This window comes from Vicia villosa, unplaced genomic scaffold (assembly GCF_029867415.1).
Source record: "Vicia villosa cultivar HV-30 ecotype Madison, WI unplaced genomic scaffold, Vvil1.0 ctg.000032F_1_1_3, whole genome shotgun sequence".
NCBI classification, from domain to species: Eukaryota; Viridiplantae; Streptophyta; class Magnoliopsida; order Fabales; family Fabaceae; genus Vicia; species Vicia villosa.
Window position 1 is genome coordinate 1 of NW_026704967.1, and position 14514 is coordinate 14514.

The 14514-nt window shown below is 35.3% G+C and overlaps 1 protein-coding gene across 1 annotated transcript; it reads left to right on the top strand.

Annotated features, from left to right (window-relative positions):
• Positions 1-4: 4 nt before the first annotated feature.
• On the top strand, positions 5-4775 carry LOC131622561 (vacuolar protein sorting-associated protein 45 homolog; the record flags this gene model as incomplete). Its single annotated transcript, XM_058893598.1, has 10 exons — positions 5-196; positions 762-887; positions 998-1078; positions 1178-1319; positions 1462-1640; positions 1900-2055; positions 2380-2487; positions 2811-2932; positions 3347-3478; positions 4092-4775. Coding segments are annotated over 10 exons (1299 nt in total), but the record flags the coding sequence as incomplete, so codon positions are not given.
• Positions 4776-14514: the final 9739 nt, after the last annotated feature.

The following is a 14514-nucleotide window of genomic DNA, read 5'->3' on the forward strand; positions in this document are numbered from 1 at the left end:
TTATCATTTCACTTTCCACGTGCCTTCAAATTACATTTATATGCTCCCAGCTGTCATAGACCCTTCAGCATTGCAGCGTTTCAGTGATCGGGTTGTTGAGGGCCTGGCTGCTGTTTTTTTGGCATTAAAACGGAGACCTGTAATTAGATATCAAAGAACATCCGACATTGCAAAAAGAATAGCACAGGAGGCAGCTGTGAGTTCAAGCCACATTGTCTAACCTGTATTTTGTAGTTTGTTTTTAATAATTGATGTTGCATTTTAGCAACTTGGTTGATGGTTTCTTCGAGTTTAATTTTTTATACCTCCATCATTTGTATGGTTTTGAATTGCATACTGCACAGGGCTTGTCTTTGAGTATATGTGTACTTATTTACACATGTTGTTAAAAGTTCAACAGTGGATGAGATACGCTCTGTGTATAAGTTTATAAATGGGATTAATCCTCACTTTACAAGCTAGTTTTGTAGCGGTTGAGTTATGTCCAACCCCAAATTTGTGATGGTATCAATGAATTGAAGTGTGTTAAGAGTCCCACACTGGATGAGATATGTAATGTTTAAATATTTTATATATGAAGACAATCTTCATCTTACAGGCCGGTTTTGTAGGAGTTGAGTTAGGCCCAACTCAAATTCTAAATATTCAATCTATTTGATATTTGGCTGGCAATTTGTGCACCCTAAGATGTCATGTTATATTATTAGTGATTGTGCTGGCATACATAACGAAACTTATTAACTTTATTGGGCTTAAAACAGAAACTGATGTACCAAGAGGAAAGTGGTCTTTTCGATTTTAGGCGAATGGAAGTTTCTCCATTGTTGTTGGTAATTGACAGGAGGGATGACCCTGTAACCCCGTTGCTAAATCAATGGACCTATCAGGTATATGTGATATAAACACAAGTTTAGTGCTTACTAACAAGCTTACAGCTGAGTGATCTGATATTTTTTTTCACATAGCTGATGCTCATTTGTGGTGTTATATTGTACAGGCTATGGTTCATGAATTGATAGGAATCCAGGATAACAAAGTGGACGTCAAATCCATTGGTAAATTTCCGAAGGATCAGGAGGTTGGATACATTTCTTAGACTGGGTAATATGTCAGAAGCATACTGCAGTCTTGATTTTGTGCTCATTGAAAAGTAGTATTTTGCTAATTCTTGCTGCAGGAGGTTGTGCTGTCATCAGAACAAGATTCCTTTTTCAAAGCAAACATGTATGAGAATTTTGGAGACATTGGTATGAATATCAAGCGATTGGTTGATGAGTTTCAACAAGTGGCAAAGAGCAATCAGAACATCCAAACAGTAGGTTTGTACTTTTTATTTTCTCACATTTCAGAGTACTAAAATCCCTTTCAACTGTTAAGTTCTAAATGTAAAAACTTATTTATACGTATTAACATGATACATGTTATTAATACTCACCGATTTCATGATTTAACTCTTGGCAGAGGACATGGCCAAATTTGTTGATAACTACCCTGAGTACAGAAAAATGCATGGGAATGTGACAAAACATGTGACTCTGGTAACAGAAATGAGCAAGATAGTTGAAGAGCGAAAACTTATGTTAGTTTCACAAACAGAACAGGAGTTGGCTTGCAATGGAGGGCAAGGAGCTGCTTTTGAGGTATACATTAATCATATTGTCTTAATTATTTGAAATTCTCATCTGCTTGTTCTCAAAATTCAAAAGTTTTATTTATGACCATAAAATATAAACTAAGAAACATGCTAATTACTTGTATCAATGTCTGTAATATCACTTGGAGTGTGTTTAGTGCATAGTCTAATTTCTGAAATAGTAGCAAATCATATAATTATATCTAATTATTAACATAATGTTTGGGTGATAATCAAAACTTCTGTCTCTATGTACTCATTTGCAGGCAGTGACAAATCTACTAAATAATGAAAGCATATCAGATTTAGATCGACTACGTTTGGTCATGCTATATGCTTTGCGATATGAGAAGGACAGCCCTGTTCAATTAATGCAGCTTTTCAACAAACTGTCTTCCAGATCTGCCAAATACAAACCTGGGGTAAACAAATTTAAACTGGTCTCTTACAAATTTAAACTGGTCTCTTTCTCCTTAAATCCATATATTCTGATGCATGAATGTCTGAATATCCCTTCATCCTTAACAGATATTATCCAATTTTAAACCTTATATGAATAGTAGGGGTGGTGATTTTTCTTGGGTTGTATTGTCTTGTCATATCTTTGGCTTTGGATTATAAAATAGAAATTTGGGTTCAACAAGATTGATTAACATAAGAATAGAATTTAAAGGATTATTTTGCTGCTTTTGTCATGGCTAAATGGCAAAGTTTCTGATATTGATATCTTCATTGTGGCACAACAGCTTGTCCAGTTTCTTTTGAAGCAAGCAGGTGTTGACAAGAGAACTGCTGATCTTTACGGAAATCGAGATCTAATGAATATTGCCCGTAACATGGCACGTGGACTTAAGGTTTGCATTAAATTATGAGTTTAATATGTTTTTTTAATCATTATAATATTGGTAAAACTTGATATGATTCATATAAGTTTTTAATTATATTCAAGAAAAATAGTATGTTTTTAGTCTCTCACAGGCCCTTTCCTGGGACTAAAAGTGCACAAATTGTGTATTTTTAGGGACTAAATAAAAACTGTATAGGGGCTGGAATCGTTAGTGTCCAAGTTTACAGGGACCAAAACCATGTCCAAACACTGAATTATTATGATTACCACCACATCATATGCTTGATGATGCAAGTCTTGAATCTCAAAAGTACTGTTTTCTTGCTACAGGGTGTTGAGAATGTTTACACCCAGCATCAGCCACTTCTGTTCCAAATAATGGAAAGCATTGTCAAAGGGCGGTTGAGAGATGTAGACTACCCATTTTTTGGGAATCACTTCCAACAAGGAAGGTTTGTTGCTATTGAATATAAACTTTTCATTGTAATTTTATTTGTAGACTTCTAGGGATCTCATGGTTTATATCCAAATTTGTGATGACACTACATTGTTGCCTGTTTCTCAATATATATATATATATATATATATATATATATATATATATATATATATATATATATATATATGTATATATATATATATATATATATATATATATATATATATATGTATGTATATATATATATATATATATATATATATATATATATATATATATATATATATATATATATATATATATATATATATATATATATATATATATATATATATATATATATATATATATATATATATATATACACAATTATCATAGATCTGTGGAATAATCTGAGTTGTGATGTTGATGACTGAATGAAAACCAGGCCTCAGGATGTAATTATCTTCATTGTTGGTGGGACAACATATGAGGAGTCACGGTCTGTTGCTCTGCAAAATGCCAGCAATACAGGTGTTCGGTTTATACTTGGCGGCTCTTCTGTTCTTAATTCTAAAAGGTATGTTCAACATCTAAAGATAATTCGGATTGAATATTGAGAAATGTTAATTTTTCTTTTCCAATTCAACTTTCAAGTTGGCATGGTAACTACTTGTATGTTTGGATCCACTCTTGGAAGAGCCAAAATCAGTTCTAGAGTTGATTTTGACTGATTTGGTTGATTTTGACATATTTGGTTGCTTTCGAGTTGAATTAATTTCGTCTTCAAAATTGATTCTACATTAAAGTTAGGAATTGTAGTTTTTGATTCTAGAATTGATCTTTATACTTAAATTTATTGTTCAATTCTCTTTCACGTGAATGTACATACAAACATAAAATACTTTACCTTAACTCACTTTTAATTGGAATCAATTTTACTTAATAAATTCAAGTCCCAAACAATGATATTTATTTTTGAAAATTGATAGTTCCAGGTTATTGACGGAAAATTTTTAAGTAGTGATGGTTTGGGTAGGTCTTCAATGTGCCTTTTGCAGATTGATATATTTTGTTATACTTGGTTGTTTATTAATCGGTCATGGGTAGACTTAGCTGCAAAAGCGTCCAGATTGCTTTGCACAAGTACCGTTCTGGATTCTTAGAACAGAAGTTTACTATCTAATTTGCAGGTTTTTCAGGGACTTGGAAGAAGCTCAAAGGGTAGCTCGTTCTAGCACCTCTGTTGTTTGAACTTTGAACTATATCCTGGCATATTTTACATCTTAAGGACCACATAGATATAGTTTTTACAGCTTGAGGCTGCGAATTTTAGTTTTTGGCCAATGTATATGTATAAAGAAAAAGTTGCTAAAGGAGCATGATGTTGGAATATAGACTCGGTAGTCAATCCATTCTTGATCTAGAAGACAATCACCAACCATTGATCAACTTAGGTGCTATCGTCACCATGCAGTTGAGTACGATTTGAGATTGAAGTATGAGAATTTCAAGAGTAAACTGCCTATGACTATCCCTCTCGTTCGCAGGAAAAAAACTCAAAGTATATCAGTACAATGAAAGAAACCTTTTGATTTGCTTAATTTTCCATCATCATTTGGCTGATCTAGCGTTAGGTTTTATTGGCACTTACTGGTGAAAGAACAATTTTGTATAAAATGTCCCATTCTTTTGTATACTAAATGACATTCCGTTTGTAGATTCACTGCTTCATAATTTCCAAGTTCAGATCATAATCTGAAATTTGATTGATGTTATTTTATGTAATGTACACGATTATGGCATTGTGTCTGATGGAGAATGTCTTGTAAAGATGAGAACTAATTTTTGATATCTCTGCTGATTTATTTTCTTTCTTTCTCATCTTATTGGTATTATTTTTTCTATTAAATCCCTTATTAAAGTCTTTCCTTTGGGGGAAGTGAAGATGGGCGTAAAATCCATTGAACTAATCCAAAAAAAGTGTGTTTGGATAGGGAAGTAGGTAGATTTGGAGGGGGAGTTTAATTTAGTCTTGATGGAAAAATGTTGGTGGAGGTTGCATGTTAATCAAGATGAAGATGAGATGTAGTTTTTAAGGTGCTAGTTGTGAAATATAGGGCTGAAGGTGGAACTTGGAAGTATCAATGGTGGGGGTAGTAGGGCGTCTTTAGTGGAGGGACTTGGTTAGAGTTAGAGAATGGTGGAGGTGAGGCGGAGTCAGTGGTTAGATGATCAATTATCATGATTGGTGGGTAAGGGAAGAATGGTAAGTTCTTTTGGAATGATCTTTGGATGGATCGAGACAATTTTAGTTATAGGTTTTATCGTGTTTATGAATTGTTGGTAAACAAAAGTATTTATATTACTGAGTTGTGAAGATCAGACTGAGAGTCTCAGGGCAAAGTGTTTGTCTTTGTTAGATAACATTGTTTTATAGGGTGTGGATCCTAAATCACAATCATAGCTACTCGTTGAGAGACAATCATAATATTCTGATACACAAACATCATCATTCTAATCAGACTTAGGAGATTGTTTGGAACAAAACTATATCGCTAAAAGTGTATCTTTTTAGGTGAAACTTTATCAACAATAAGATTCCTACTAAAGGCCATGTAGATTTCTATTATAGGCCATGTGACGAGGTGATGAATAATTTCTTTCGGTTGGACAAGATGTACATCTATATGTAGAAAAGAGGAGAACTTAACATATTTTCATGGAATGTGAGTTTTTTGGAAAAAAATTTGGAATAATATATAACATTGGCTGAGAATTTTAAACGCTTATTTGAAGGTCATTGAGGCACATGCCTTTCAATTCCACGAATTCCATTATTATAGTAAGAATGTTCGAAAGTGTGTTCATGTCATATGATTGCCGAGCATTTGAGTTATATGGAAAGAAAGAAACTCGCAGACCTTCAACAACAAAAAATAAAGTCTCATTCAATTAATAGACAAGGTCATATATTTTTATGTTTGTTTTTGGATGTGGCTAAAGTCAAAGAAGTTGAAGACATTTTTTGATTGATTTCTCTAAAACCATATCGCAAAAACGTCTCTTTTCAAGTAGAATTTTATCAACAATAAGATTCCTACTAAAGACCATGTGACGAGGTGATGAATAATTTCTCCCAATTGGACAAGGTGTACATCTGGATGTAGAAAAGAGGAGAACTTTCAACATATTTTCATGGAGCGTGAATTTTTTTTGGGAAAAAATGAAATACTATACAACATTGTCTGAGAATTCTAAGCGCATATTCGAAGGTCACCAGGGCCCATGCCCTTCAATTCCACGAATTCCATTATTTTAGTAAGAATGCTCAAAAGTGTGTTCATGTCATATGGTTGGCGAGCATTTGGGTTATATGGAAAGAAAGAAACTCACTGACATTCAACAACAAGAAATCAAGTCTCATTTGATTAATAGACAAGGTCGTATATTTTTTGTTTTGCTTTTGGAAGTGGCTAAAGGCAAGGAAGTCGAAGACATTAATTGATTTAAGTACTTTGTGGAATACCCTGACGCATGCCCTGTTATTCCTTTTACATGATTCGGTCTTTGTTTTTAGTCTTTGCAAAAATAATTACACTTTTCTCTCTTTTATTTCTCTTATACCTTTTATAACAAATACATCAAATCTATTGTATCTCTCTTATATTTCTCTCTTCTCACACATTATCTTTCGATCATCTTATTTTCAACTCACCAGCAAAAAACCCTAAAATGTTTGGACTAATGGAACAAAACATAGCGGAATGGAACATAATTGAGCAGAGCAGAATGAAACATAGATCCCACTCTATTATTTGATTATTTTATTTTATTAAAATTTTCTCATTCCATCACATACACTCCGAATTGGATGAAACAAAAAATGAAGAATTTGATGAAATGAGATGGAATGGATTCCATCATGTTCCATTCCATTTCATCCATTTTTGCAAATCTAAATAATGAAATCTCATTAGTTATCACTCCATTCTATTTTATTCCATCCCATACCACAAATCCAAACACTCCTAAAAGTTTCTCTTTGAGATTTCCACATATTTTTGAGCTTTTACATTAAGTTCAACCCATAACCTTCTTACACCAAGCTTGTATGAAGGTTGAGCTTGCAACCTTTATATTACTTACAATGTTACAAGATAACTAAGCTCTTGAATTACAATTACAACACAATTCGATTAGAACAATATAACTACATATCTCTACTTAAGACTTATTCTCTATTAGCACTGAGATAATGACAAGTGTGTAATTTTTTTATATAAATAAAGTGAGTGCGAAAAAAGAATGGTATATCAGATTTTTGTGTTTTGGAATAGTGCACAATACTTCTTTATATAGGAGAAAAAATTGGCTCAAAAAAATTAATCCATGGGCTCTCGACGTTCCCTAATCGATTAGCCTATAATGCTAACCAATTAAACCAAAAAAATATGGAAACCATCTAGCTAAGTTTGCTTCCTAATCAACTAAAAGGTTTCCTACTCGATTAGGCGGTGACTTTGAAGGATAGAAAAACACTTAGAAAGGGGGGGTTTGAATAAGTGTAGCTTTAAAAACTTGACAGATAAAAATAAATTGCACAGTTATTTTTATCCTGGTTCGTTGTTAACTAAACTACTCCAGTCCACCCCCGCAGAGATGATTTACCTCAACTGAGGATTTAATCCACTAATCGCACGGATTACAATGGTTCTCCACTTAGTCAGCAACTAAGTCTTCCAGAGTCTTCTGATCACACACTGATCACTCCAGGAACAACTGCTTAGATAACCTCTAAGACTTTTCTAGAGTCTACTGATCCACACGATCACTCTAGTTACAACTGCTTAGTTCACTCCTAAGACTTTCCTAGAGTATTCTGATCCAACACGATCACTCTAGTTCCTTACAACTTAATGTAATCAATTCTAAGAGTTTACAAATGCTTCTAAAAAGCGATAATCACAACTGTGATATTTCTCTTAACGTTTAAGCTTAATCTCACTAATATATTACAGCAGCAATGTAGTGAGCTTTGATGAAGATGAAGGTTCTGAGCTTTGATTTGAACAGAGTTTAAGCAAGTTAATTTGAGTTGTTTTGGTGCGGAATCGTTAACCTTGCTTCTCATCAGAACTTCATATTTATAGGCGTTGGAGAAGATGACCGTTGAATGCATTTAATGCTTTGCGTGTTCCGTACAGCATCGCATTTAATGTTATACGCTTTTGTCAACTACCTCGAGCCTTGTTCACGCTGTGTCTACTGACGTAGCCTAGAATAGCTTTTAACGTTCCTTTTGTCAGTCAGCGTAGCTTGCCACTTGTACTTTCTTCTGATCTGATGTTTGTGAATACAACGTTTGAATATCATCAGAGTCAAACAACTTGGTGCATAGCATCTTCTGATCTTCTGACCTTGAAGTGCTTCTGAGCGTGATACCATCAGAACTTCAGTGCTTCTGTTCTCTTGTTCTTCTGATGCTTCCATAGACCCATGTTCTGATTCTGCTTCGACCATCTTCTGATGTCTTGCCAGACCATGTTCTGATGTTGCATGCTGAACCCTTTGAGACAAAGCTTCTGAGCGCTGAATTATGCGTACTCTTTATATATATTTCCTGAAAAGGAAATTGCATTGGATTAGAGTACCATATTATCTTAAGCAAAATTCATATTATTGTTATCATCAAAACTAAGATAATTGATCAGAACAAATCTTGTTCTAACAATCTCCCCCTTTTTGATGATGACAAAAACATATATAAATGATATGAATTTGCGATCAGAAAGAACAGACGGCAAAAGACAAATTACACAGCTATAGCATAAGCATATTGTAATACGGTGAACTGACTTTTATTAATGAAAATGTCGCGGATAGCAAGAGTCGCCACCGACTTTTATTTTATCCAATTTTAGGAAAGGCTAAAAGAACAGGAAAATACCTTTTAAAAGATTTTGAGTTCGGGGGGTAAGTTATGCAAAGGGAAGGTGTAAGGCACCCTTTGCATCCATGGTTATCCATGGGCTCTTAATTGCTTAGCTCACTTGTTTGTTTGAAGTGTTTGAAAAGGAGGTGTGAAAAAGTAAAAACTTTGAAGAAGAACTTTAGCTTGTAAATAAGCGTAGTCTTTTTGAATTTGATTTTGAAAAGAGTGGAAAAAGAGTTTTGAATTTAGAGCAAGCAATTAATAGCAACTACCCTAAGTTAGAAAAATTGTTCTTTTAGTCTTTCGGGCGAAAGGATCTATCCATACCATAAGAGGGCAGGAAGTCTTTCAACTGGATGTTTGAAGGGTCATCGAAGTATCGCTCGCCATAAGACTGTCCCTTGCCATGAAGAGGGCAGGTAGTCTAAGGGAAGGATATAATAGTCATTTAAGGCATCATGCGAGGATACCTTAGCAATAGGGACAAATTATTTACCGAGGCAACATCGAGGGAGTTTCAATAACTTTGAAGGCGACAGGCAACATTGCTTTAGGTATCCTCGGAATCGAGGGACTTGACTATTTAGTACACTTAAAGGCAACAAGGCAACAGGCAACAAAAGCAACCAGAGGAATTACCCTAAAGGTGTGTGGGTGGCACAATCACGTGGTTCAGTTCAAATATTTTATCTTGTATAGTTAGTGATCTAACGTTCGATTAATAGTCTTGCACTCCCTAATTTACTAACCACGCAGTAATATAATAATACAATTTAAGTGCCTTCAAGGCCAATCAATACAACCGGTAAACAGTTACATAATAATAGGGGAAAGGGGACAATGAAACCAGCGGATCCCTTAATAGGGTTTGACATAAGTAATAAAAAGTAAGGTTTAGGGTTACCAACGTCCGTAGCTTTGGCATTTTGACAAACCTTTGGCTTTGATTGATGAAGGTTGATGGGGCAGAGATTTGCCTTGAAGCGTGAAGCATTGACTCTGACCATTAAGGAGTTGACAGAAAAAAAAGAAAGCAGTGAATGTATTGACTATTCGAGGCAAACCCTATTAAAAGGCAAAACAAAATAAACTAAAATAAAAATAAAATAATATTTAAACAGAAAAAATTAGAAAACTTAGCTTCATGAAGGGCGTGGCGCGTAGTCGGAAGATTTTTGATTAATCCTGAAAATTTGAACAAAGAAAGGAAAAGGTTAGTGCATTGACTGATCTAAAATCCTAAGCGATCACAAATCCTAAAAGGTTTACAAACCCTAAAGGTTTTTAAGAAAACTTATTGTGACCAAAAGAGGTTTGTAAGGCTTAAAATGTGTTAATGGATAATACCTACCAGAGGATTCTAAGGTTCATAAATGAGTCGAGGTTAACAAACCTAAAAATTAATTATTGGTTTCTAACCTAATTAATTTTAAAAATCGGATAATCCAGATTAAGTTATTTTTATTAACCCTAATTTAATTATTTAACTAAATTAAACCTATTTTGAAACTAATTATTTACCCTTAATTAAGATCTAAGTAAAAGGAGAAAAAAACTAAATTGAATTACTAAATTAAATTATTAAAACAATTTTATTAGAAGTTCATTATTTTAAAAGAATTAATTTGAAAGAAAAGAAAAAATATATATATATTTTTAGTTAAAAGGAAACATATAGAATCAAAACAAAATAAATAAATAATAAGAAAATTATGAAAACTTAGCTTCAGATCTAGTGTGGTGCATGGCTGAGGTCACGTGGTGTGCATGTGTTCTTGTGGCCGTCGGATTAAGGTCATGGAAGGATCTAGCTGCTGACCATCGAAGGCGCACCATAGAGGCCATATAGGAAACCTGCACATGATCTGGGAGCAAAGGAATACAAAAAAACACAAAACGCCTGGGTGGTTCGAACCCAGGTCTTTGAGGATAAGGGTAAACAATCTGTGCCAATTGCGCTGCATGTTTAGGCTGATTATGAAACAGACAAAAACAAATAAATAATAAAACGTAACCTGAACCGTCAGTTTCAAATTCAACTCAGACATGGGCCCCATGGACTATTGACTAACCAACCAGAATTGGTGAGAGAATCTGGCTCGTTGACCAGCCAATCAGGCTAATGCGCGCGCGTTCATGGATTTCGAATGGACCAATCATAATCCATCTTTCTACCACGCCGTCCTGAGCACACCGGAGCCACCACCTTCTCCGGTGGAACTTCATCTTCTCCGGCAAGCTGTTTTTCGAAAACCTGCAAGAGTCACATACACATAACGAAAAAGGCCCTTGTCCACTAAAACAGACCCTGCGAACCTGATGGTGATATCCGTTTTCCTCGAAAATGCTCGTAACAGGCCATACGAAGAAGACAACTCCGAAGCCCTAGTTATGGCGATTCACGAATTTGGCCTTGAAACTTCCATGTGAGACATCATTCCTGTTCTAATGGTCTCCCTGAACACGAATAGAAGCATCAAACGTACCAAAAACGTATGGATTGTTAAATTTAATTTCAAGAACCATACCTCATCGGTGATACATGTGTGGCACGACCTGGTGTGCTTTGGCCTTATATAATGGCATGTATCGATCTCTGGAACCTTCAGGAGTACAAATATGCACAAGGAACGGACAGGAATGGCTTCAAGATTGGAAGTTATGAGTGCAAGTTTTTTATGAGAATTGGAGAGTTTAGGGTTCGTGCTTAGGACTCTCTATCCGTCCCCTAATGCCTTGTACCTTTTGTGCTTTTATAGAGGAGAGAATTAGGGTAAATAGAATTGGAAATAATCCAAGATATTCAATCAAGGATATTTGATTATATTTGATAGAAAATTTTATGTAAAGGCTTCTTTTTTAGGCTCAATCTCACCCAATTAACCCTAGCACGAAATTTGCATGACATATTTGATATTTGGACCACTTGATATGGCCATAAAATAAATCTCATGATTAAATTTAATTATTTCATATTTTATTGATTTATTAATATTTAAAATGAATCAAATTCATATAAATAAAAATAAATGTCAGAAAAAAATGAAATAATTGTCTTAAGTATGTTTATTTAGCCCATGGACATATTTAGAATCAAGAAACCTTGGCCCATTAGTCAAAAGTTGAAATTTTGCCAATTAGGGTTTCTAGTTTTTTCCATATTTCGCCCAACTTGTAAAAGTCATAACTCCTTCATTCTTTACTGTATGGAAGTGTTCTTGAGCTTTTTAGAAAGCTTAGAGTGTCCTCTAAATGATGCTTTTGGTTTCATCTCAATTAAATATTCCATGCTCAAGTTATAAGCTTTGACCCAAAATGTGTTTTCGTTGACCTTTTCGGAGGACCAGTGATGTATTGGCTCATATCTCTCAAATGGTGCATTTTTAGACTTGGCATGTGAGAGACAAAGTTGTAAAGACTTCAATTTCCTTCAAATTGAGCTTTGGATGGAAAATTTCTGAGAAAGTATGAGGAAGATATGGCTGGTCAAAGTTCCGTTGACTTTCTCCTTTGAAACCCTAATTTAGAAACTTCTGGAATTGTTGATTTCTGAGTTTCCCTTGATGAATCATGATCAACCTTTGATCAAATGATGAATATAACATTAAAATGTTGATGTTGACCAAAAATCAGGAATTTTGACTGTATTTTGACCACAGTTGACTTTTTAGGTCAACCAGTCGACTGGTGACTTTCTGAACTTTTGAGTGACCAGAGCTTTGAGATAGGCCTTGATACTTGTCATGGAAGTAATTTGAGCCATATGGGATGTCTTGGAGCCATTGATTCAGTTATTTTCCTTTGAAAGAACCAAACCCTAGTTCAGAGCCTTTGTGTAGGAGAATGTGTCTAGGAGCTTTGTGTATTGATTTGAATTTGAAATAGAAGAAAATGTATGGGCAAATTTTGGGGTATGACAGCTGCCCCTGTTCACTTATCTTAAACCTGAAGATGTAGAGTGGTTTGTATGCCAGTCGGTATCTGAAGGTGGAAGATGATTGAACACTAGAATACCAAGAAATTTGCCCTTCTGAAGTAGGGACCTTTGTCGGAGATGGGCTTTAAAGATGCCATCCGGTAGTTGAAGTTTGAGAAATGTCGTTTGCGCGTTGATCGTGTCATTACCGTTCGTAGTAAATGAATTAGATCTTTTGGAGAGATAATCGTGTCTACATCGTTCGTGATGATAGAATTAGACTCTCTTGTCGTGTCAGCACCGTTCGTAGTAGCTGAATTAGACCGTGGACGTCAGTGATCGTGTCTACACCGTTCGTGATGATAGAATTAGACCTCTGAAATTTGATCGTGTCAGTACCGTTCGTAGTATCTGAATTAGATCTTCTGTCGTGTCATTACCGTTCGTAGTATCTGAATTAGATCTTCTGTCGTGTCAGTACCGTTCGTAGTAGCTGAATTAGACTGAGAAGGTCAGTGATCGTGTCTACACCGTTCGTGATGATAGAATTAGACCTCTGAAATTTGATCGTGTCAGTACCGTTCGTAGTATCTGAATTAGATCTTCTGTCGTGTCAGTACCGTTCGTAATAGCTGAATTAGACTTTGAAAGTGATCGTGTCAGTACTGTTCGTAGTAGCTGAATTAGATCTTTTGTCGTGTCAGTACTGTTCGTAGTAGCTGAATTAGACTTTGAAAGTGATCGTGTCATTACCGTTCGTGGTAAATGAATTAGATCTTCGAGCGTTGATCGTGTCAGTACCATTCGTAGTAGCTGAATTAGATCTTGGAAAGTTGGAGATTTCGTTTGTTTGTCTGTACCTGTATTCTGCAAAAGGTAAGATTAAATTTATGCAATGTCATGATGCATGGGTCATGTAATGAGCTTCTCAAAATAAATGAGAAACTTTGCATGTCATGCCTGAATTATGAGGTAAGGTATGCAATGTATGAATATGTTTATGCCATATGATATGTGAATATGATTTATGTTGTTTTGATCGAGAAAATAAATCTCTACGCCTTTGTGATTTTGATGTCTGATCTTGTTTTGAAGATGCTCAGCTGGGGGTTTATGATTTCTGCTTGGGGATGATCAGTAACTTGATGGACCCGCACTGGGGATGAAAGATATTAGTAAACCATCTTGGAGAAGAGCAAAGTGTTGAAGATGTAAACTCTGTTGGGGAACCATGTCTTTGTCGAGAGCGTTTGAAGGTATCTTCTTAATGATTACTCTGTGGGGATATGATATTGTGAACCCAGTTTTGTGGGAAGACGCGGATATCTTGAATGTTGCCCCCAGTATTATAGTACCTACCATTCCTGGATTTGATTAGGACACGTCACTGAGTATTGGTCAAGATGTCGAACTGGACTTGCATAGATTTGCCCCAGTTAGTAGGAACTTTAGAAAGATTTGCCTCGCGAGGACTTTGTGAGATGTACACTATGGGCGATATACCCCTAGTAATCATAGGCTCAAGACAATGCCCCATGTTGGTAGGAAATAGATTCAGATTTACTTGGATGCATGCCCCTGATTGTTTTTGGCATCTTTGAGAGATTCTCGGGATCTTGACTTGATTGCCCCAGATTGATTGGGCAAAGCATGCCATGCCCCTTGTATACGTACGAGACATTGCTTTTCGGAGTAATCTTGCCTGTTGGGATAACTTTTAGTCATTAGTTGTGCCATGTGCAAGTTCTTTCTGATGCTAGCTTTT